At 46.4% G+C, this 22,918-nt stretch overlaps 1 protein-coding gene across 2 annotated transcripts; it reads right to left on the bottom strand.

Annotated features, from left to right (window-relative positions):
- Window positions 1–147: 147 nt before the first annotated feature.
- On the bottom strand, window positions 148–22,918 carry gramd2ab (GRAM domain containing 2Ab). Of its 2 annotated transcripts, none has more exons than XM_085464993.1 (12): window positions 22,763–22,918; window positions 14,054–14,166; window positions 5,369–5,426; window positions 4,008–4,080; window positions 3,509–3,612; window positions 3,217–3,315; window positions 2,428–2,499; window positions 2,295–2,354; window positions 2,089–2,224; window positions 1,919–2,012; window positions 1,680–1,781; window positions 148–1,505 (listed from the first exon to the last, which is right to left on the bottom strand). In XM_085464993.1, exons 2-12 carry the CDS (start codon window positions 14,155–14,157, stop codon window positions 1,457–1,459), a joined length of 951 nt encoding a protein of 316 aa, XP_085321119.1. In that variant the 5' UTR covers window positions 14,158–14,166; window positions 22,763–22,918; the 3' UTR covers window positions 148–1,456. The 2 variants fall into 2 exon arrangements, with proteins under 2 accessions (XP_085321119.1, XP_085321118.1); XM_085464992.1 differs by having other exon boundaries at window positions 22,757–22,917.

Raw genomic sequence — 22,918 nt, 5'->3', positions numbered from 1 at the left:
TTTACAACGAAATAATAAAGTGGAATTATAGAATATGCCATGAACTAAACCGTTTCTTACCAATTTCCTGGAATTATTGAAAATGAGCAGCAACAGAACGAGCTGCACGAGCAATGATAATAATGTCATGAAATAATGCACAGCACATTTGAAAATATCAGCTTTAATAGTAAATTCAGCTTGTTTACATGATTTATTAAAAAGACGTCCACCTCTGGCGGCTGATCTTTGTGCACATTCATCATACATCATACAAAAAATCAGCCTGATCGAATACTATTAAACAAAGATGGATTCGGGTTCTCTGCATGATAAGAAAAACATTCAAATCTTGATGCTACAGCTCTAATGTAACACAGCAATCCAGGGTGATGTCATCATGGTGATGTCATCATGGTGATGTCATCATGGTGCAGTCGCTGTATCTCAAAGGAGAAATCAGTCGCTGCAGTTCTGAATGCAAAGGTGAGCAGCGAGGTTCTCCAGCCGTCAGATACTGTTTGTGTGCATATTAGAAAATAATGAGGAACACCTTTTGTCATTAATGCTGCAGTGATGTGAGAGTTTATTAATCCTGAGCTTCTATGCTGAGTAACACTGAGGAGATGATTAATGGCAGGAAACCTTCCTAACACGTGTAACTACTCATCTGGTGTCACCTGACGGGTCGACTCAGGTGTTTGCGCGCCTCTGTAAGCTGTTCGTCCACCCCTGAGTTCTCCTTCTCCAGCTCGGGATCCCGACGTCTTCCCAGGTCACATGAGCTATGTGACGAGCCAACAGACTGTACATAAAAGACAGCAGATCCTGTGACGTCAACGCGGTCCCTCACACCTGCATTCTTTCTAATGACCAGCAGGGGGCAGTCGGCTTCAGGAAACACAAACATCAGTCACTGATTTCAGGTTTAATTTAACACAACGTTCAGAGTCAGGGGGCACGGGGAGGGGGGAGGGATTCAGGGGGGCGCATCTCTGCTTTAAAAACTCCAACATGGAGGCGGGAAACGTTACAGTAACTGTGTCCGTCTTTTATATACAGTTTATGGCTGAGTCCTGTGATGAGGGTCTGAGCTCGATCGTGATGCTTGGATCTGGGCTTTTCTCCAGCTTCTAGCAGCTGACGGCGAGGCGAGGCTGGATGTGTGGGCCAATCAGACGCCTCCTTGATGGTGACGTGATGGAAAACAGTCGAACACTTCTGTGCGGTATCCCACAACACATTTTCAGTTCTCGGGACCTTTGACTGACCAGGAATGCACACGCCGACATTTCTGTCCCAGAGGTCAAAGGTTAGTCTGCTGCGTGTGTTGACTACTGTAACATCTCTATGTTAACCGGGTGCTGGCAGGGGTCAGATGAAGCTCCTTCCTCCTCCTGAGAGCCTTCTCCTGCACCACCAACAGCTAACGCTATAAAAAGCAGCCTTTCTCCTCACACGCTGACAGGCTGCAGGATCAGGTTCCTGTCTTCTGATTGGCCAGCCAGCAGGGCACTTCTCCACACCTGGAAAAGCCGCATGCAAATTTCTGTGAATACGTGATGGATGTGCTCCACGATGCAGCCACAGAGCATCAAGCTGTGTTGATTTTATCTGATTTAAAAGGATCATTTAAAAACCTGAAGTCTTGGCTCTGTGAGGGGAAAAGTTTCTGAGAATACACCTGCACAGGTGCGTACCTCTCTCTCAGCGTCGGCTGGCTGCTCAGGAAGCTGAGCTGCTGCTCCAGACGACAAACCCTGAAGGCCAGATAGCAGGACGACAGGACCAGCAGGAAGACTCTGAGAGAGACAGACAGGTAAAAAACACCTGACACACCTGTGAAGAAGCGCAGTAAAGCCGGAGGTTCGTCCTCGCTCTGCATCCAATCGGCAGACGAAAGAACCGGCTGTGTATGCTGGTTTTGGATCTGACTCACAGCAGGATGAAGAGTCTGAGCAGCTGGTACTCTGTGTGGCCCAGTTCAGGTACCGGCTCTGTCAGCAGGATCTTCTCCGTCTCCAGGCTGCAGTCTACACGCACGAGACAGAGAACACGGGTAAACGCATCATTACCTTTGAATGTGGGCGGGCGGATGCACGGGGCTACCTGTGAGCGTGTGAGCACTGAAGGTGGTGGTGGTGGCGAGGCTGGGGGTGGAGTTTCCCAGCAAATCGGGGAGAGAGGAGGAGACGGCGGGAAGCGACGGTTTCCGTCTCCATTTCAGCACCTCTGGAAACTCGTCCTGACAGAGAGACGCAGGTTCAGAGACACACCTTTGTAAAAAGCAGAGAAGCTGCCGACGAGGCTGTTACCATGGACAGCGAGCTGGGCTCCTCCAGGTACTGCTTCAGACTCAGACTCTTCCCGTTCACCTGAGCACAGACAGAGGACGCCAGGTGAGCCAGAATCAAACATTCGTTACCAGGAAGCTGAATGTGGACCGACCTGCAGGTGGGTGCAGATCCTCCTGAGGACGTCGTAGACGCTGTCTCGGGACAGCAGGGACACAAACACGTACTGAGGACGGAGACAAAGACAGAAGGCGTTCAGAGTCAGTTCGCCCAATCGCAGCGAGGTCCAGACGGGACCGTAGCTTCGGCGCCGCCCTCTGAATCCTCCATTTAAACCAACTCCGGCAACAGGAGCCACTCACAGATTTAAAGCATCCACCCATCCCTCTGTCATCCACCAATCGAATCATCCACCCATCATTCATCCGTCCATCCTCTTCTGATCAGAGAAGCCCTCCTCCTCTTGTATCTGCGATCCCATTTTTAGGTAACTACTCGCAGCTCGTAACGGGTTTTCATTTTCAGCTGATCGGAACAACACGATCATGTTTAAAGTTTAAATCTCACAGAAACAGGCGAACTCTTAACCTCTTAAGCCCCAACGCCCCCGATACGGCGGCAAAAGGCAGGAGATCAGTTAGGCTCGGGGCTCAAGCGGTCAAAAGCCTTTAAATAGTTCATACTCCTGTGAGGCGAGACAGCGACACATTCCCGTCCATCAGCAGTGAGCGCGGACCCTCCAACAAACGCCTGCTCGGCGTGCGAGCGGTGGCAGAGGAGAGCGCGCTCTACAGGCGCTTCAACGAATCTCAGAGTCAGATCAGAAATGCCTGAATAATTCTGACTGACTGCGCAGAGCGGATGATGTCATCACTCTGCATCTGGTGCAGGCAAAGAGAAAGCTCATTAATCACATGATGCTCGGACAGGTCAGCGGGGATACCTTCTGTCCTGTATCCATGGTGATGGCGAGGCCGTTCGGCACCAGACCCGCAGTCTTGTGCTTCTTCACCAGCCGGACCGACACCACCGGGATGCACACCTGCCTCGGGAAACACAAACGCACAAAGTCAGAGCTTCTCAGGTGAGAGGCGCCTGAAGCTGAACCTGAGAAGGTCAGACGTCCAACCCTGGGCACCGGATCCACCTGCTCCATGACCCCGAACGGGATTTCTTTAAATTAATTCACTGAATTGATTCAAAGTGGCCATGTGACAGGTGATGTCATCGCTCACCTTGATGTCTTTGCCGAACAGGTTGGCGTAGAAACACAGCCAGTTCCTGGAGATGTAGAGTCGCCCCTGCAGCAGGATGTCTCTGAGCAGAGCGCAGGAATACGCTGCAGCGAGAGCGGATCGTGTTAGCGTAAACCGACTGAGATCGTTCGACAGACAGATGAGCAGATGTCAGGACACAGTTTAGATCAGACATCGGTTGGGAAGCAGAAACTGTTCTCACGGCATTCTTTACTGACGGATTTCTGGCTAGCTCGCTGGGTGGAGGTCACCCCGGGGCGTCTACTTTCATTTCTTCTGTTTCAGGCGTTTTTGGGTGAATCTGTTGCATTTGTTTTAGACACATGCCATCGACACGGTCACAGACTTGGTCTGGATAGCAGCGCCCTGAGAGATTTGCGAGCGGTGCCGTTGACAGGAACCGAATAATGATTTCAAAGTGTCGTGCTGACGGTTTCACATGTGAGCTAAAGCAGGCGGTGAGTGCTGCACTCGGTACCTTTCATCAGGACTTCTTCTTTAGGAACCGCCTGGAACAGTTTGTGGTACTGAGAGTTGTATTTGCTGACAGTCTGTGGACGCACAAAAACACACGATTACACGTTTGCATGGAGAGCGTTTACAACACCAGGTTCAAAAGGTTTCCCATCACGGCTGAAGGACGTGCAGCTCATTTCCTGTTTGTCTACAGCGGAGGAGACGCAGAGTTTGTGTTTTTATAGTTAACGATAAAAACACATTAACACGGTGCTTTTATAGTTCACTTATTTTATAGTTGGAAACATTTGCTTTATAGTGAAAAAACAAATCAGCCACAGATTCATATTTATAGTTTCATTTAATAAAACATCTTTATGGTTATATACTGGCACCTGATATTTACATATGAAAACAAACAGAAAATGTGGTTTCATTTGTGACATTAGTGGCTTATAACCAGCAGCCTGTTTAATAAAGGTTTATTTTTATTAGAGTGAATATTTATGAATAAATGTTCTTTATATTCAAACAAACATCATGCTGTCTGTTATTGACAGTATATTTGTTGTTGGATAGTTTATCTGTAATAAAAATCGGTTCATGTTATTTGTTTAATGGTACATTTATGTTCGTTTTATAGTGAAAACCGAGACGTTCCTGTCACTTCCTGTTATTAATAAGCCAAGCACTGAAATAAAAGGACATTTTTTATGGTTCATAGTGAAATAACAGGAAGTTATTTCACTGTATAATTTTAGTGGGAAAAACCCAGAAAGTTGTTTTATTTCATGGTGTATTATTTATGGAAATAATCCCAGAAGCTCAACCCCATCCCGTCTCTGGTGCGTGTTTTACTTTCAACAGGCTGGCGCTGATTCCTGAGGCGTGATCGGGAAACAGCTTTGAGTTTGTATCACCTGAAACAAAAGATCTGAGCGCTTCCTCCAGCTCAGCTGACTACAAACCGAGCGGCGTGTTTCTGGAGCATTGTTTGGGTTCCTCGCATGTAGGTCAGACGTTACATCATGTACACACCGCCCTGCCCCCGTACACCTGTACGGCTTTATTCTGCGAGACTTCCTGCCTTCCTCTTCCTGTCTGAGACAACAAAGACTGAAACAACAGTCAGCGGCAGCTCGACACCTAGGTCTCCATCGTCTTCTCTGATCCTGCCTCGTTGGTCCTAAAACATTAAACTAACGGATAAACCCAAAGAAATGTTTGGGATTAGAGCTGCTGCTGCTTCCTGATGGTCGCCTGAGCTTTTCTGTCCACTCACGTGGATCCTGCCCACAAAACACCCACACAAACACACCCCTGTCCCCATGGAGGTTGTCTCTGGACCTCCTGCTGCTCTGTGCGAGGGCAGGTTTTACTTACCGATTCTCTGTAACACTTCTTCACGTCTTCGTAGGACAAGTCGTCGATCAGCTGCAGCCTGCGGGACACAGCAGCACCTTCGGTTAGACTCAAACACAAACTGCAGTTTCTGTACTGGGAGCGGCCCAGTGATACCAGAAGTTCTCCTTTTAGTCCCAGAGAGCACAAACACACTGGATTAGAAGGAAATGCACACAACTACAATCGCTCCTGAGTGACTTCATCACTCTGTCTCATCGCTGTGGACGAGTTCTGGTCCACTCTTCTCCTCAGGTTGTTTCACTTCATCGATGTTTGCAGCATTTATTCATGCACAGCTCTCTGAGCTCTGCGGCAGCTCTTTGGTATTCATGGTTCACTCGGCTCCTCCTCCCTCCACCACCGCCCCCAACCGCCTCCCTCAGTGAACACTGAACAGGCTCAGCTCTCGCGTCACCACGACGGTGTTCAGGGTTCGCACCGTGGCCCCAGTCAGATTAAACATATTCCATTAACCCTTACCTCATCATGTCTTAAATGTTCTTATCTTTCATTGAAAATGACTCCTACCATTGCTGGATTCATCACTTACAGCGGAGGGGGGGGGGGCTGCAGATTTTAGACGCTGATTTAAGTCACATGAAGTTCTCCAGACGCCTGGCAATCAACTAATCTAAACTAAAACCTGCAGGAGCCGGCCCCTGAGGCCTGGAGTTCCCCTGCCTTACAGGATCAATTATCTGAGGGGAAACCATATTCAGCACTAATTTATTCCTTTATTTGTTAAACGGTCGTCACTCCCGTAGAAACACTTTGCAAAGCTGCTTCTCTCTCAGCTTATCATCACCAGTTTTTCTGCTTCACCTGTTTCCTTACACAGAGAAATGGGGGCGGGGCATTATGGAGATAATATTGCTCAGGACTGATGGTTACGAACGATACACAGAGTCACGCAAATATTAGTGAAGGAGGCCCGTTCAGAGGGTTTGGAAACGAGCTCGTAACTCTTGACGAGGAGAAACAGCTGCTTCCTTAAGATCACCGCTGACGTCGTTCCTGCAAACCTCCAGAGCTTCTGCTTCCACTGAGGTGCTCTCACCTGCTGATGATCAGTTAATCGAGTGCATTAACTAAGTTTCCACGTAGTGATTTTGTGCTATCTGGGATAATCTCTGTGCAGAAACCAGGAATCCTGGAAAACTACTGTACTGTGTCTGTGAGCATCTTCAGGGAGAGGCGTCTCTCATCCAAACAGACATGAATGGACAGTAAATTCAAAGCTCTCATGACACATCACAGCACGACGTGTCATCACGGTGCAACACACACGGAGGTTTAACCTCCCGGCCAAAGAGCGCGCCAGCGCTCGGCTCAAGAACTGCTCACAGTCTGGAAGCTGATTCATGCACAGAGTACAGTGGTGAGGTTTCCCTCCTGCAGCCTCCTGTTCTAACTGCAGGACGGTGCTTCACACACAGAATAATTATCTCCACACTGAGCCACTCACAGCTGACTGTGGCCTCCACCATCTACAGACACAGACAACACACCTGACCGGCCCCGTGCGACCCCCCGAGGCCTCGACAGCGCCGGATGGTGACGCTGGTCACGTTTTGCTCATTTGCATGTTTCCTTGAGCTGCAGCAGTGCAGCTTTTACTCATGTGAGCCCGGCTGAGGCTCGCCACGTTCTGTGCAGCTCCAGCTCCTCTGTCAGAAACAAGGCCTTTAACGCTATCTGTGAGGGGCAGCCAATCAGAACAAACTTGACTTAAAGGGGGAGGAGCGAAAACAGCTTGTTTCTGAGTTAAAGAAGGATTGACCCGAGCACCTGCAAACACTCTGGAGGTCACAGATGTTCGGCTGATCAGAAGCAGCAGAAGATGATGGAAGCGACACAGCTGACCCTCAGGTCACCTCACCGTTTCAAACCCACCGCGTCCCTCGTGTCTGACAGACGTCTGCAGACGCTCTAACGTCATTAATGATCCTCCTATGCAAACAGGAGAGTTTCACTGTCAGCTGATTTTCATCCTCGATCCCAAACTAACTGAACAAACACGAGGTCTGCGGCTGATTTCAGAGAGAAATCGCAGACAAATCATTAAAAATCATCGTCACCACACCAACGACTGACTTCTGGGAAAACTACGAAAATTCACATAGTTTAAACATTTCTGATTCAAATTGATGGGAGGAAGTTTTTCTCCGACCCAGAGCCGAGCGTCTGTCTCTACCTGTCGCGTCTGTCGTCTCCCATGTTTTCATAAACTCCTGCTCGGCTGCTGACGGCGGCGTGAGGAAAGAAACGTCTGACCGGTCACGTGAAAAACATGAAGAGTGAGGAAACATCAGCGTGGAGAGCTGAGCCGAGGTGTTAATCCACCTTCTGACACACAGCTCAGGCTCTGCAGTTTGATCACACACACACCTCGTGCCAGGTTTCCTGCTCATGTAAATGCACTGTGGGCAGGAAGGGGTGAATCCATGTGAGGTTTATGCAAAGAGGAAAACAAATGAGGAGCTGAGGAGGAGGTCTGACCGCGAGCGATGCTGATGAGCGTTATTAACGACTCCCATCGGCCACTGCAGCTCCGAGGCCGACTGGCACGCTTCCCTCTCCCACTGAAAACACCATAAAAGAAGTAACTGTGCAAACTGTTGGAGCGTGCAGGGAAAGTGGGGCAGAGAAAGGAGGACGTGTTCACGCCGCACAACAGATTAGAAAATTGTTGTTCAGGTGCCAAGCCGGGTTTAGTCGACACACTTTTAGATTCCCTCAAAAATGAACCCCCCCACCCCCCACCTCATGATGCTTAATCGACGTAATCAACTTTAATTTGATGCAGTGTGAAAAAAAAATGCACAGAAATAAATTATTTTTCAAGAAATATTAAATAGATTCAACATCTTCCTTCTACAGAACTACACAGATGGAAAAAGTACTACAGCTTACTAGGATATATTAGACTTAACAGTTACTATATACAGTAATGGACTTCTATTCATTTTACATCAGATTAAAACTTTGGGTGTCAGATAATTATTTATTAAAAGCTCGACATTTTAAATGAGAATAAGAAAGAAAAGTATGTCTTTGTGCCCCCTTTTCCCTGTTCATGCCCTATCGGCCCCCCTGGCTAAACTTTGCTAGATCCGCCCCTGCACAGTTACGTCAGCTGTAGAAAAAGATCCTCGAGTAGAAAGTAATATTAAATACATTCTAACAACAGCTGATCAAGCTTAAACGTGCTGCTGTTGTTCAGCTGCTGGTTTCCTCTTTCTGGTGCAAAGTGGGCCAAAAGCAAAGAAGAGAGAAAAGCCGATCAGCTGATCATTGATCAGTTTCATGATTGAAGTAGCAGCAGGAGAGGCAGTCGCTCCATATATCGGTTGATGAAATGCTGGTTTGGTAGCGAGGCTACAAATACTCAACCAGACCACAGGGCACGCCACAGCCGCTCGATCACGTGAGGACACTGCTGCGACGTGCTACGGTTATGAGCCGAGTTACGCCGTGTCGCAAGTTCTGTGAGGTGCTTTTTTGATATTTAATGGATCGGATTACATTTTTTATTTTTCTGGGGTGGCTGTAGCTCAGGTGGCAGAGCAGGTCAGCCACTAATCAGAAGGTCGGTGGTAGAGCAGGGCGATATGGCCAAAAATATTTATCATGATATATATTTGAAAATTTGCGATAACGATATAACTGACGATATAATTGATGCGAGACAAAATACAACTCCACAACATTACTAGCGCAAAAAGACAACCTTCCATTTATTTTCACTTAAACAAGAAGCTGGTTTTTATGTACATTAAAGCTTTATAAAAATGTAACAGTGCAAATGCAAATTCCTTGCTGAAAGTTTAACCAAAAGGCATTTCCAGTAGAAATGGGCTGACATATCCTGAGCATAACCATGTATAATATCCACTGAAGTTAAAAAGAGGTGCTTTGCAACATTAAACTGCAGTGTGCAGTACGTATTTTTCGGACCATAAGGTGCACGGGATTATAAGGCACATTAAGCGAAACAAAGCAGTCAGATAAATCAAACTTTATTAAACTCATTCTTCTTGCTTCCTCCACTTCTGTACCATTGATTCATTAATGTTGAATTCTCTGGCAGCTGCTCTATTCCCATGTTGTTGCAGTATATTAATGACTAACCTCGTATTGTGGATGGATTATCTCAGTTGTTCTCCTGACTGAAGTTTGGTCCGTTTACAGCATCCTGCCATGCGATTGCATTTGTCTCTAACCATGAAGAACCTTCACGTTAACTTTTATAAGTGGAAAAGTGTTAGTGTTCGTCCTCCAGCTTCACTGTTTATGTTATGCTAACATAGCTGTGTCGCTAGCGATCACATAGCACATCATTATATACCAGCTAGCCCAACTTCAGTAACCCTACAAACGTCACTGCTGTTTAGTTTCCTGTCTTCATTTATGTTGGAAGTGATAGCAGAGCTGTACGTTTGATTTTTTTCAGAAATCTCTCAGTCAGAACATGCTATATCATGCTTAGGTAACTAGCGAAACTAGCGAGCTAACTTCCGCTAGCTTCCTGCTAACTTCTAACTCCGTTAAATGTAATAACTTTTGTTTTCATGGATGCCTGGAAGTTAAACTTTATAGTTACACCTGGTAAAGCAGCAATGCTGATCGTTTTATTAAAGATGAAAGAATTTAGACAGTTTTTAACTCTCAGTGATGCTGCAGTGTTCGTTTGACCTGAAGTTTATGGAGTTTAGGACCCAGATTACTCCCAGATTTAAGAGCATCTTAGTCCGACAAATACGACAATAACAACGGCCGCTTGCATGTTCTGCAAAAAATGTGCTTTGTTGTGTATCTGACGGACAAACACCAAACCAGTTCCACATCACTGAAGTTGCACCATTTTTACAAACCAACAATCGGCCATGTGCGTATGAAAACAAAGGCACTGCGCATGCGCGTTTTACTCCCATTCTATCGCGATATTTCATTTTCCTATCGTTGCCTAACATTATACCGGTATTACCGTGAACGGTATAATATGGCCCAGCCCTAGTCGGTGGTTCGATCCCAGGCTGCATCCTGGCTGCATGCCAAATGTCCTTGGGCAAGATACTAACCCCGTGTTTGCCTACTGGTGGTGGTCAGAGGGCCCGGTGGCGCCAGTGTCCGGCAGCCTCGCCTCTGTCAGTGCGCCCCAGGGCAGCTGTGGCTACAATGTAGCTGCCATCACCAGTGTGTGAATGTGTGTGTGAATGGGTGAATGACTGAATGTAGTGTAAAGCGCTTTGGGGTCCTATGGACTAGAAAAGCGCTATACAAATGCAGGCCATTTACCATTTTTCTCCGATATCCGATCCAGTAATTTAGGTCAGTATCGGGCCAATACCGATACGTAATATCGGATCGGTCCATCTCTAGTAGGCGGTAGGGTAAAGTGTCTTGCCCAAGGACACAACGACCAGGACAGAGAGCAGGGGGATCGAACTGACAACCTTCCTGTTACAGATGAGCTTCCCAATCCCCTGAGCCACGGTCGTCCCCCGAGACGGCGCTGTTTCGCCTCTGTCGTCACATCTGGCCTCTTCTCTGCGTGGAGCTTTAACCTGCAGGTGTGGACGCCACGCCGACTTCTGGTCATCCCAGTTTTTGGCATATTGGTGAAACTCTCTCTCTCTAAGATGTTTTTTTTATACCTGATCATGTGACGGAGCTGCAAACTGTTCCTCCAGCTGTTTCTGTTTACTGGTGGTTCCGGTAACAACCACACCCTCTCTGACATCACAGAGATCGTAGTGCAGAAAAAACTGACAAACTGAGTGTTCAAGCGGCCTGCAGGATTACTGCACAAACTGCAGGCTCATCGTTACGAACTCTGGTCATGTTTAACATGAAGAGCCACCTCAGGGCCGGAGATACAATCATCTTCATATTTATATCTATATCAGGGACGATCGTTAGTCTGAAAGCTTCAGTGAATCTTAGGCTGCGTCACACTGCAGGCGAAAGCGCATCAAATCCGACTTCTTTGACCCTCTGCGACTCATATCCGATCATGGTGTGACAGCGTGAACGGCACAAATCCGACCTGGGTCACTTTGGTATGTGGTGCTGAATCCGACACATATCTGATGTTTTAGAAAGCGACTGCTGCTTGATGGTCAGGTCGCATTAAATCCGTCTTTTACGTCACTGACACAAGACAGACGCCAAATATCAGCGTCCAACATCGCGAACGCTTCCTGTCCATCCAGTGAAACTGTTGGGAAGACAACGTTGGAGAAACGTGAACATTTTATTTGTTCTGTATAATCTGCAGATTCTGACAGAAACTATCCTTTGAAGCTCCGCTCCTCTAAAACAGCAACAAGGATCATTATTTTGTTATTGACATTATTATGTCAATAACAAAATAACTTAAAGCAAAAATTGGGAAATACAGTGGGGCAAAAAAGTATTTAGTCAGCCACCGATTGTGCAAGTTCCCCCACCTAAAATGATGACAGAGGTCAGTAATTTGCACCAGAGGTACACTTCAACTGTGAGAGACAGAATGTGAAAAAAAATCCATGAATCCACATGGTAGGATTTGTAAAGAATTTATTGGTAAATCAGGGTGGAAAATAAGTATTTGGTCACCTCAAACAAGGAAAATCTCTGGCTCTCACAGACCTGTAACGTCTTCTGTAAGAAGCTTTTCTGTCCCCCACTCGTTACCTGTATGAATGGCACCTGTTTGAACTCATCATCTGTATAAAAGACACCTGTCCACAGCCTCAAACAGTCAGACTCCAAACTCCGCCATGGCCAAGACCAAAGAGCTTTGGAAGGACACCAGGAAAAGTATTGTAGACCTGCACCAGACTGGGAAGAGTGAATCTACAATAGGCAAGCAGCTTGGTGTGAAAAAATCAACTGTGGGAGCAATCATCAGAAAATGGAAGACATACAAGACCACTGATAATCTCCCTCGATCTGGGGCTCCACGCAAGATCTCATCCCGTGGGGTCAAAATGATCATGAGAACGGTGAGCAAAGATCCCAGAACCACACGGGGGGACCTGGTGAATGACCTGCAGAGAGCTGGGACCAAAGTAACAAAGGTCACCATCAGTAACACACTACAACGGCAGGGAATCAAATCCCGCAGTGCCAGACGTGTTCCGCTGCTGAAGCCAGTGCATGTCCAGGCCCGTCTGAAGTTTGCCAGAGAGCACATGGATGATACAGCAGAGGATTGGGAGAATGTCATGTGGTCAGATGAAACCAAAGTAGAACTTTTTGGTATAAACTCAACTCGTCGTGTTTGGAGGAAGAAGAATACTGAGCTGCATCCCAAGAACACCATACCTACTGTGAAGCATGGGGGTGGAAACATCATGCTATGGGGCTGTTTTTCTGCCAAGGGGACAGGATGACTGATCCGTGTTAAGGACAGAATGAATGGGGCCATGTATCGTGAGATTTTGAGCCAAAACCTCCTTCCATCAGTGAGAACTTTGAAGATGAAACGAGGCTGGGTCTTCCAACATGACAATGATCCAAAACACACCGCCCGGGCAACAAAGGAGTGGCTCCGTAAGAAGCATTTGAAAGTCCTGGAGTGGCCTAGCCAGTCTCCAGACCTCAACCCCATAGAAAATCTGTGGCGGGAGTTGAAAGTCCGTGTTGCTCGGCGACAGCCCCAAAACATCACTGCTCTCGAGAAGATCTGCATGGAGGAATGGGCCAAAATACCAGCTACTGTGTGTGCAAACCTGGTAAAGACCTATAGTAAACGTTTGACCTCTGTTATTGCCAACAAAGGTTATGTTACAAAGTATTGAGTTGTATTTTTGTTATTGACCAAATACTTATTTTCCACCCTGATTTACCAATAAATTCTTTACAAATCCTACCATGTGGATTCATGGATTTTTTTTTCACATTCTGTCTCTCACAGTTGAAGTGTACCTCTGGTGCAAATTACTGACCTCTGTCATCATTTTAGGTGGGGGAACTTGCACAATCGGTGGCTGACTAAATACTTTTTTGCCCCACTGTATAAAGTCCGAAGTCTTTATATTAAGGGCCATCAGTCAAACATACTGTTGCTCTGGGTCTAAACAGAGCACGTTGTGTGTGACGTCTTCTTTTGCGCATGCGGGCTTTGAGCGTTCACACTAGAGCGCGTTTGCTGTCGCATTTTATTTGTAGTGTGAACAAGCAGACAAAAAAATGGGATTTGATCAAAACATCGGAATTGAGCATCAAGACCTGCAGAGTGAACGTAGCCTTTGAGTGTTTCTGGGGTTTTCCTCCCGTTTGGCCTCTCAGGCTTTCTCTGCTGCCAGGAAACGTGAGCTGATTGCACGTGGTGCAAACACACACACGTACACACAGACACACACACACACACAGACTGTGACTGCAGCTTGCTTCATACGTGACGGGAATAAGAGCGCAGCGAGAGACACTGAGGCTTCCTCTCACTGCCGACTGTCTCTCCTGCACGTCTCCTCAGCTTTAATCTGCTGCCAAACACACACACACACACACACACACACACACACACACACACACACACACACTCTGTCAGGACTAATGAGGCTGTGGGCTCCTCCTTCTGTTTTGCTCACACTTTGAGTGTAAGCGAGCGTCCGGCCGTCCTCCTGTCCTCCACCAGCTGTCACACTGGCTCAGGAACAAGATGCAGTTTCTCACCTGAAGGGTAGGGGGCAGGGTCCATCCTCCTCCCTGGGGGGCTCCACCTCATGGGGGGGCAGGACACCTACATCATCACTGAGCTCCAGCTGCTCTGACATCATCGTCACCACCTGGAAAGTCAGGAGGAAAAACAGCATCAAGAGTTTTAATCATCAAACGAACCTGTGCATCATGTCTTATTTAGTCTTATTTTAGTTTTTAAAAGAAAACAAACACTTTATATTTATTTTTGTTGATAGTCTTTATCAAAACAACAAAACCTCTTTATTTATTAGAGGCTTTTATTTCATGACAAGTAATCAGAGAGCAGGAATTACTTTAGCAAGTGGCTTCATTAGTTCCCTCTGACAGTGTATATGTGAAGGGCTTTTATTGTGAAAGGTAAGAGGATCTCATTTTTATGATAGGAAAAACGCACTTTTCCTATCATGTTAGCACCTGTGAGGCAGATCACAGATGATACATCATCCAGGACTGTGTGTACATGAGGGTGCGCTCTGATTGGTCAGCTGAGCTGCAGAGGAAACTTTCGATCTGAAGGACCACACGTTACGCCTGTGCTGCCATGGCAACAGCACGATGGGGGAGGAAGATGGCTTCTCACATGCAGTGTGTGTGTGTGTGTGCGGAAACACAGTCAGCGAGGTCGCAGCCTCACACCGACATCGTCGACGTGCAAAAATCAGATTGTGATGAAAAGAACTGCAGTGACTTCATTTCCCAGAGTGCCCCTCTGCCCTGGCATCCTTTCTGTTGCCGTGCGCCTCCTTCGGCGCGTTCGGCATGGCGTCTGCGGGCTCACTGCAGCTTGATGCAGAATGAAATCATATGTGTTCACTTTTATCCTTCAAACAAACACGAGCAGTTTCTAATGTTTCTAATGTTCAGAGTTTATTTTCTCTCAGAGGCAGAGAGAGGTGGGTGATGGGAGGACCGCGTCAATCAGACAGTGGATCGACGCGCTGCTCGAGTTATCAGCGGATTTCACATTAAACGCACTTCCTCTCAGCATCACATCAGCACAATCACTTCCTCGTTTTCAGAAAACGTCCAAAAACAGTTTTTTATGTTTACTGGTGTGACCGAGGAGGATGCTGGGACAGGAGGAGAGCCCTGTCAGGAGCTGCAGCACTGTGATGGATGAAATCTTTGCAACACAAAGATGAGGGTTTAACACTGTGGGGAGAAAAGCTTTTGAAACAGTTCTCAGATATGACCAGTGTTGGGACTAACGCGTTATTAAGTAACGCGTTACAGTAACTACGTTATTATTGTGGTAACGAGCACGGTAACTAGTTATTATGCCAAAATCAGGAACGCGTTAGTCGTTACTGGGATTTAGATAGGGTCGTTACTCGTTACTTCGTGTGGTGGCATCGCGGAGCTTCCACAGATTCAGTAACATTAGCAAGTGGTGGAGGCAGCAGGTGGATGAAGGAAAAGGGAGGCAGAAGGAAAAGAGACCCGAGGCGGCCGCCGGTCCGAGTGTGAACTGAACTTCAGGTAAGAAGTTATGACCTGCAGTCTCTCTGGGTCAGATATGAACCAAGTTTAGGTGGAGTTTATTTTCGTTATTCTGACTTTCTCCGTACTGCGTGCTAGCTAGCATGACGGAGTTTCTATACAGCTGGGTGGTGCTATGAAGTTAATGATGTTGAACTTTATTTTGTTCATAAGTTATTAGAGTTGCCAACCGTCCCGTCTGGTATTCAGAGAAAATATTACGCGTTTCTTATTGAGGTGAAAAGGAACAGTTTGTCCCGTAATTCAGCTACAAAAAGACACAAAGCTGGAGTTACTCTGTGTCTTTGCTGCACAGCTGTCTCTTCTCCTCTCATTCTCCCCCCTCCCTCTCCTGTTTCTACTTCAATCATGAAAACTGATCAGTGATCAGCTGATCGGCTCTCTTGTTTGTTTATCGCCCACTTTGCGCCAGAAAGAGGAAACCAGCGGATGTCGCGCTAAACAACAGCAGCACGTTTAAGCTTGATCAGCTGTTAAAATTTATTTAATATTAATTTCTAGTATCAGCTGATGTTTGCTGGAGCCACAGCTGTAAAGCTGCTGGTCATGATGGTTTGGATATGTGGTGAGAGGGAAACATGAAGATGAAACCAGGAGATGTCCTTACTGAACCATCAGAGCTGAACAGGTGATGGAGAAACAGGTTTACCTTTTAGGTGACATGAATGAGTTGAAGTTATGAACTGTTTCTGAGAGACAAATAACCCCAGGATCCTTTTTTAGGTAGCTGACAGCTGGTAACTGTGCAGGGGCGGGTCTAGCAAAGTGTTGCCAGGGGGGCATGTAGGGCATTAACAGGGAAAAGGGGGGCACAAAGAAATACTTTTCTTTCTTATTCTCATTTAAAATGTCTCACTTTTAAAAAATAATTATCTGAATCTTACAACAAACGATTGATAGATTGATGCATATATACCATCAGAACAGTGAACATCACTGTCACAACAGTGTTTATTTTCATTCAAAGGCTTTATGAGTTTTCCTATAATGGCAGCCGGTCTCTAGTCAAAACGCCCGGGACGATTTTCTGTCCCAGTCCAGCTCTGTATGCAGCTCATCTGCAGTCTGGTGTTACCTACATCTTCCTATTCAGAAGGCAGAATTTCCAAGTTCTGAGTACAATCAAAGCACCACGACTGCAGTTTTTGTGTTGGATGTAAAAGGCGCACATGACTCTGTGACGTAGGCTAGAATCATGGCGGCAGTCAATGACGGTCCAGGCGTGGGATTTCTCTCGTGGAAATGTGCACATTATCTTTTCCTTTCTATTGGTAGGTGGCACAGTGCACTGTGGCAAGTAAGCAAGCTAGAAGACTGCAAAGTTATGGGAGCAACACATTAACAAGAGAATTCTGAGTAAAACCAAAGTTACTTTCTCTAGTAACTAGTTACTTTGAAAGTAACGAGTAACTTGAAGTAACTGAGTTACTTTTGAGAGAAGTAACTAGTAATGTAACTAAGTTACTATTTTAAAGTAACTTACCCAACACTGGATATGACACACGCACACATGTGAGTGAAGGTTTCCACCAACAGCCGTACCGCCACGGCCGCCGAAACGAAGGATATATTCAGAGAAAATGAAGATAAAAGCTCAGAGAAGCCATCATGCAGCTGATTCGACCCGTGCTAACATGCCCGTGACATCGAAGGAGGTGGGAACGCACTACAGTTGCCTCGGTAACAGGCGTGATGCTTACACTCTTTCACCTGCTTCGCCTGACAGCTGGTGCTGAACCCTCCTCCTCTTCCTCCTTTTCCTCCCCTCCCCAGGATGATGGAGTCAGACACCTCAGCTGGTGCAACAACCGGAAAAGTGCTACTCTCCTCTTTCTCCTCATTTCCTGTCACATGACTCCTGACGAGCTCCTGCAGGCCTGAACACGTTCATCACAGTTTTTTCTACTCTTGCATCTGTGTGATGTCATACAGAGAGGCTCCACCCATCTGAGGTTCAAACCTGCTGTTTACACGGACCAGCCAATCAGAAAAAAGTTGTCTTTGAAAGGGGGGCGGTATGAGATAAAGAAGGATTATTCTGAACTGTGACTGATGCAAAGCCGCTCCAGCAGAGTGTAAGAATAATGATCGTCATCATCATCACCTGTGTCAGTTCTTCGGAGCATGAAGAGCTCGATCACAGGAAGCAGTCTGAATGCCGAACGCTGACCCGAAGCCTTCAGACTGCCAGCCTGCACACAGAGCAGCTCTTTCTGTGTTTTCCTCATCGTGGTTCCTGATGAATTGCATCTATGCAAACGATAAGAAAATAAAACTCCTCGAAAGCCACATTCAAACTTCACCACCTGCCTCTCCGAGCATCAGGACGCCGTATCCTGCAGATCACTGAAGGTGGAGGGACCCGTTTGTCTTTAGACATATTTCTATTATTGCGATCCATAAAGCTTTGAAATCTCCAAAAAAGCCATCTGACAGTCTGAGTCAGCTGACTTTACTTCTGAGCCTATTGTTCATATTTTTAATCTGAGTATCCAGGATAATATCATCCCTAAAATCTGGAAAGCAGCCTCTGACCTCTCAGATCTGAACATCTGCCGTCTGAATCCAAACTTTGTGTGTGGACCTTAAGTATCAGGATCGATGAAGCGCTTGGGTCATCAGCATCTCTGATGGTAACAAAGGACAGTGGACGGCAAGCACACTGCTGTGTTTGTTGAGCTGCTGTTAGGAGGTAAAACTCAGATGTAGTAAAGATTCCTGAAGATGAAGGAGTCCCCCAGGGCTCCGCTGTAGACCCTGTTTTATTTTCCTTTTTTATGAATAATATAAGAAAGAATATGGCTACAGCTAGAAAGCTCCTTTATGCAGACAGCATACTTTACTCGGCGTGCTCACCTCTGCATCAGGTTGTCGAGGGGCTTCCTTTCAGCAGCTGCAGGCTCTTAATGCTAACAAAACCAAATTCAGGTTGTTTTCCAGGAATCACTCATAGATAATGTTGGTATTCACACCCTCGGAGCAGATTTTATGGAAAGAGTGTCGTTCTAAGAAGGTGTAGGTCTTCGGTTGGATGCTCAGATTTCTTCTGGTACTCAATGAAAAAGCTTTGATTGATTAAACATGGCTTGTTTTGACTCATCAGTTGAGAAAAACTTACACAGGAAACCTGTTAAAGTTTTCTTGGTTATGGTGACGTTATGTATACGCAGAGCGCAGAGACCCTTAGAGGAATCTCATTTCTGCCACTTATTCTTTCAGTCGTGGCCCAGGTGGCGAAAGATCGATCGATGCAGTTTGCAAACATAAAACTGAGATACTTAAACTCCTTCACTCGAGGCAGATACTCTTCCTCTTTAAGCGAGCACATCGTGCTTCGGCCTCAGGCCTTCAGCACCCCTGCAGCTTCACGCGCTGAGGGTGAAGGGTTTTTACGCTCCTGAAAAGGACGCTTTTTAATTTGTTGGATGTGGTTTGGCTTGTTCCTTTAAGCCGCTGTTTTATCTAAACATTTGGACCCTAATTTGCATTTGGTCAACAGTTTGCAGGTTCTGTGTGAAGCTCTAAGCCCTGCACCCATGTGAACAACAGCTTGTCTTTCTAAAAACAAAGATTGGTAATCAGACGGTTTCATGCAGCGGTGGTGGTTAGGAGGAACAGGAAGAGCCGTGTCATCGAATGATGACTCTGAAACCTCACGCTGATGAGAGGACAGTTAAGTGTTACCGACAGAGCTTCCGGATTATCTATGGAAAGTGGTGTTTCGATAGCGTGCAAGACTTTGCATACAGCAAAGCTCGAGGTACAAAAAGGTACACGCCTGAAAGACGAAACCTGAAGGGAATACAAACAGCTGCTTATTCAGTCAGACGAGACCAAAGTGAAACAGTCTGGGTGAGAACGAGCACACCACGACGAACGCCTGTTGACCCATGCGGGTGGGGGTGTGTGGAGCTGGCTGTGAGTCGGAGCTCTTTCCAACACGCTCTAACAAACATGTGCTCGATGTAATTCTACTTGCCCAGCAAGACTTTAATGCACAACTTCTACTTTTATTAGAATCCCAAACATGTTTTACTTTAATAAAATAGTCTCTTGATTAGGGCTGCGCCATGTCATACCGCTCACGGTAACACCGGTATACCGTTGGGCAACGATAAGAAAATGAAACATGGCGATAGAATATGGGTAAAACGCACAGGCGCAGTGCTTTTGTTTTCATACGCACATGGCGGAAAAAGCACGGCGGAGAAAGCGGATCGTTGAATGAAACGGAGGAACCAGAACTGGTTTGTAAAAATGCTGCAGCTTCAGTGGAACTGGTTCAGCTTTCGTCCGTCTGATACACAACAAAGCACTGTTTTTGGTAGCGCGTGCTAGCGGGCCGTCGTTATCACCGTTATTACCAAACCGATTTGATGTGGAATACAGCAGTGGCACAAAAGAGGTTTTATTCTCATTTCTCAACAAAAATGCAGCTGAGAAATGAAGCTAATCCAGAAGCAGTTTTTCTGCTGGCCACTCGAGTCACACGCTAATTCAAACTTTATTTACACAGCGCCAAATCACAACAACAGTCACCACAAGGCGCTCTATATTGTAAGGTAGACCGTACAATAATACATACAGAGTAGTATGTATTATTGTACATACAGAGTATCTACATTTCATGTACATCTGCACTTTTATTAACACACAGCGCAGATGTACAAGAAACAATTACTCAGAAATAAATTATCAGCATTTATTAAATAATCATGCTCCATAAATAAAAGAAAAAATGTTGTTTTGTGCATAACAAAGAGCTCACAACTGTGCAGTCAAAATGTAAACTAACAGACGCTGAGCACAACAACAAGCAGCTGCTCTGTTCTTAACTTCTACTGCGTGACCGACAGCCTGGAGTTTGAAATCCTCTTCGTAACCGCGTCTCTGAACAGGAGCCGTTTATGGTCCTTATACGCACACAGTACGGTGATATTACGCTGAAGCACAGTACGTATCACTCCGCGAGGCTCCAGACTACGGCAGCCGTAACGCGGTGCGGCTCCGTAGCAAAGTCGTACTCAAACATTTTTAGTCAGATTGCTGAGCGCCGTGTTCCACAGAGAAGCGGTTCGCGGTCAGTGAGCACAACCAGAACTCATACATAAGGCGCGCTGTCAACTTTTGAGAAAATGAAAGGATTTTAGGCCGTGCAGCACCTCTGGGCGTTAGCGTGGTTAGCTCGTTAACACGTTGACGCCGTCCAGCCCCACGCACGGGGCGATGCGCAGTAACTCGTTAACGGAGATTTGCCGTGTCCATCTTGTCGCTGCCTGCAGGTGAAGCGATGGGGGAGGAGGGGGTGTTGTGGTCAGTGAAGGAGAGGCGGAGCAACGCAGCGTAGAGACAAAAGTGGACGAAAGAGAGGCAAACCTGCGGCTCCACAACTATAATTATAGCATAGACTATATCGATATAAAGGATATTGTCACATCTCTTATCTCGTATAAAAATATATTTTTTAAAAACTCGATATATCGCCCAGCCCTACTGCAGAGAAAAACCCAACAATCATGTGACCCCCTGTGAGCAGCACTTTGGCGACAGTGGGAAGGAAAAACTCCCTTTTAACAGGAAGAAACCTCCAGCAGAACCAGGCTCAGGGAGGGGCGGGGCCATCTGCCGCGCCAGGAAGACGGGACAAATGCAATTTTGCAGTTGCCATCAGAGTCGCCCCCTGCTGGTGATTAAGAACAAACTGCAGGTTGAGACATTTAAACAGCTCTGGGCCTGATTTCGTCCTGCAGACCAACACTGACAGTGAGCTTCTGTCTCTGCAGCTGCATTAACTTTGTGCCTCGCTGTCATTAACATGCAGCACCTCCCCTGCAGGCCTCAGTGTGTGTGTGTGTGTCCAGCACCACAAACAAAACACCTCTTTGAGTGAGCTGCAGAGCGAGGCCGACTCACACAGCTACCCCACAGCCTCACAGCAACAAAGGGAGCTCCTCGTTTCTACTTTTAGTCATGTTGATAAAATCCTCATCACTCTGTGCAAAGCTTTTCATGAAGGTGGAAATTACACTTGTTGTTATCTGTATTGCTCACTGACGGTTTTCTTTGTGAGAAACGCAGCACGGGAACAACTCTGACTGTAAAACCTCAAAGTTGTGGAATAACCCCGGGGTCCAATCATATTACTGATAATCTGATAATGAAGTGTAACCTGATTACTTCATCTTCTGCAAACCCAGCACAGCCGATCAGGCTGAAGATGGGAGCTTCTCGAATGAGCTCAAAATCAGTTTTTCCCTGAAAATCTGCGACTTTATCACTTTAAACTTTTACTCTGAAGATCATTCCTACATCATCACGTCCTCTCTCCAGCTTCCTTTTCCTTCTTTCCTCCCTCCCCTGTCTTCCATCCTTCCTGACTTTTTTCATTCCCTCTTTCCTTCATATCTTTAACATCCCAGCAGCTTTGTCTCTGTGTAGAAATCAACTCTTTAAATTTATCCTTATTTTCCAGATAAAAATGAAATTCACACATTTCTTTCAGCGCCCTTTAGGACGAGCCCGAGAGCACCCGTTAGCTCGCTTCTTTGGTTGGCGGATGTAGACAGAAAGAAAAAATAGTTCCTCTGTGAAACGGCCCGGGTTTGTTGGCTTAGTTTGGTGGATTTTTGTGTTGAGGCGTGAACGATCACATGTGGAAACAAAAGTCAGGTCAAAGTGCTTAAACGGAGGCTTCACAGACGGGTGATGTCATGTGGTTACTTCTACTTTTTTATACAGTCTGTTGATGCTTCCATCTTTTATATACAGTCTGTGGCCACATCCATCTTTTATATAAGGTGGTGTCTGTAACCTAGCTGCTGGTGTTTGGTGAGTTATTTATTTAAGTAGATTTTAGGTGGAGGAGGGTGGAGAGTTACCTCAGCCTGACGCGCTCACGTGCATCAAACCCACATTAATAAAGTTCAATCAGATGTCTCATTGATATCTGACATCATTTCAAGCTTTCATTCAGTCTGTATCCATAAAAGACGGTTTGTTACAGCAGTAATGTGATTACTAACGTGTGCACGTGCTATTAACGCGCACCTATGAAAACAAAGCTGCTGCATATAAAGCGGTTTATTACTGATGAAGGAAAATATTAAAATAAGATCTCAGTAGACTCAACAATAGAATCCCCGCAGAACGAGCGCGTGACTCCTAGCGCAGACTCACCTTTACCTGCGAGGCTTATGCAGTCTTCAATCACGTCCGCCGGAGTCCCGGTCGGTCCGGTGTCGGTCCCCGAGTCCGTCCTTCAGCACCGACACAGGGCGCTCCCCTCTTTCTGTGCACGAGCTGCGCAGTCACGCTGGCAGCATTCGACACAGCGTGTGC

Source organism: Copadichromis virginalis, linkage group LG7, assembly GCF_057382275.1.
Source record: "Copadichromis virginalis isolate Kocher_CV1m ecotype Utaka linkage group LG7, C_Virginalis_male_GT1.1, whole genome shotgun sequence".
NCBI classification, from domain to species: Eukaryota; Metazoa; Chordata; class Actinopteri; order Cichliformes; family Cichlidae; genus Copadichromis; species Copadichromis virginalis.
The sequence above is the reverse complement of the archived record's forward strand: the minus strand, read 5'-3'. Positions and strand labels throughout refer to the sequence as shown.

Coding starts and splice junctions, on each gene's coding strand:
- gramd2ab (XM_085464993.1), bottom strand. CDS start 14,157: ATGATGTCAGAGCAGCTGGAGCTCAGTGATGATGTAGGTGTCCTGCCC. Junction 4,081..5,368: donor AGAAGTGTTACAGAGAATCG/GTAAGTAAAACC, acceptor GTGCGTCCACAG/ACTGTCAGCAAATACAACTC. Junction 3,613..4,007: donor AGAAGAAGTCCTGATGAAAG/GTACCGAGTGCA, acceptor CTCTCGCTGCAG/CGTATTCCTGCGCTCTGCTC.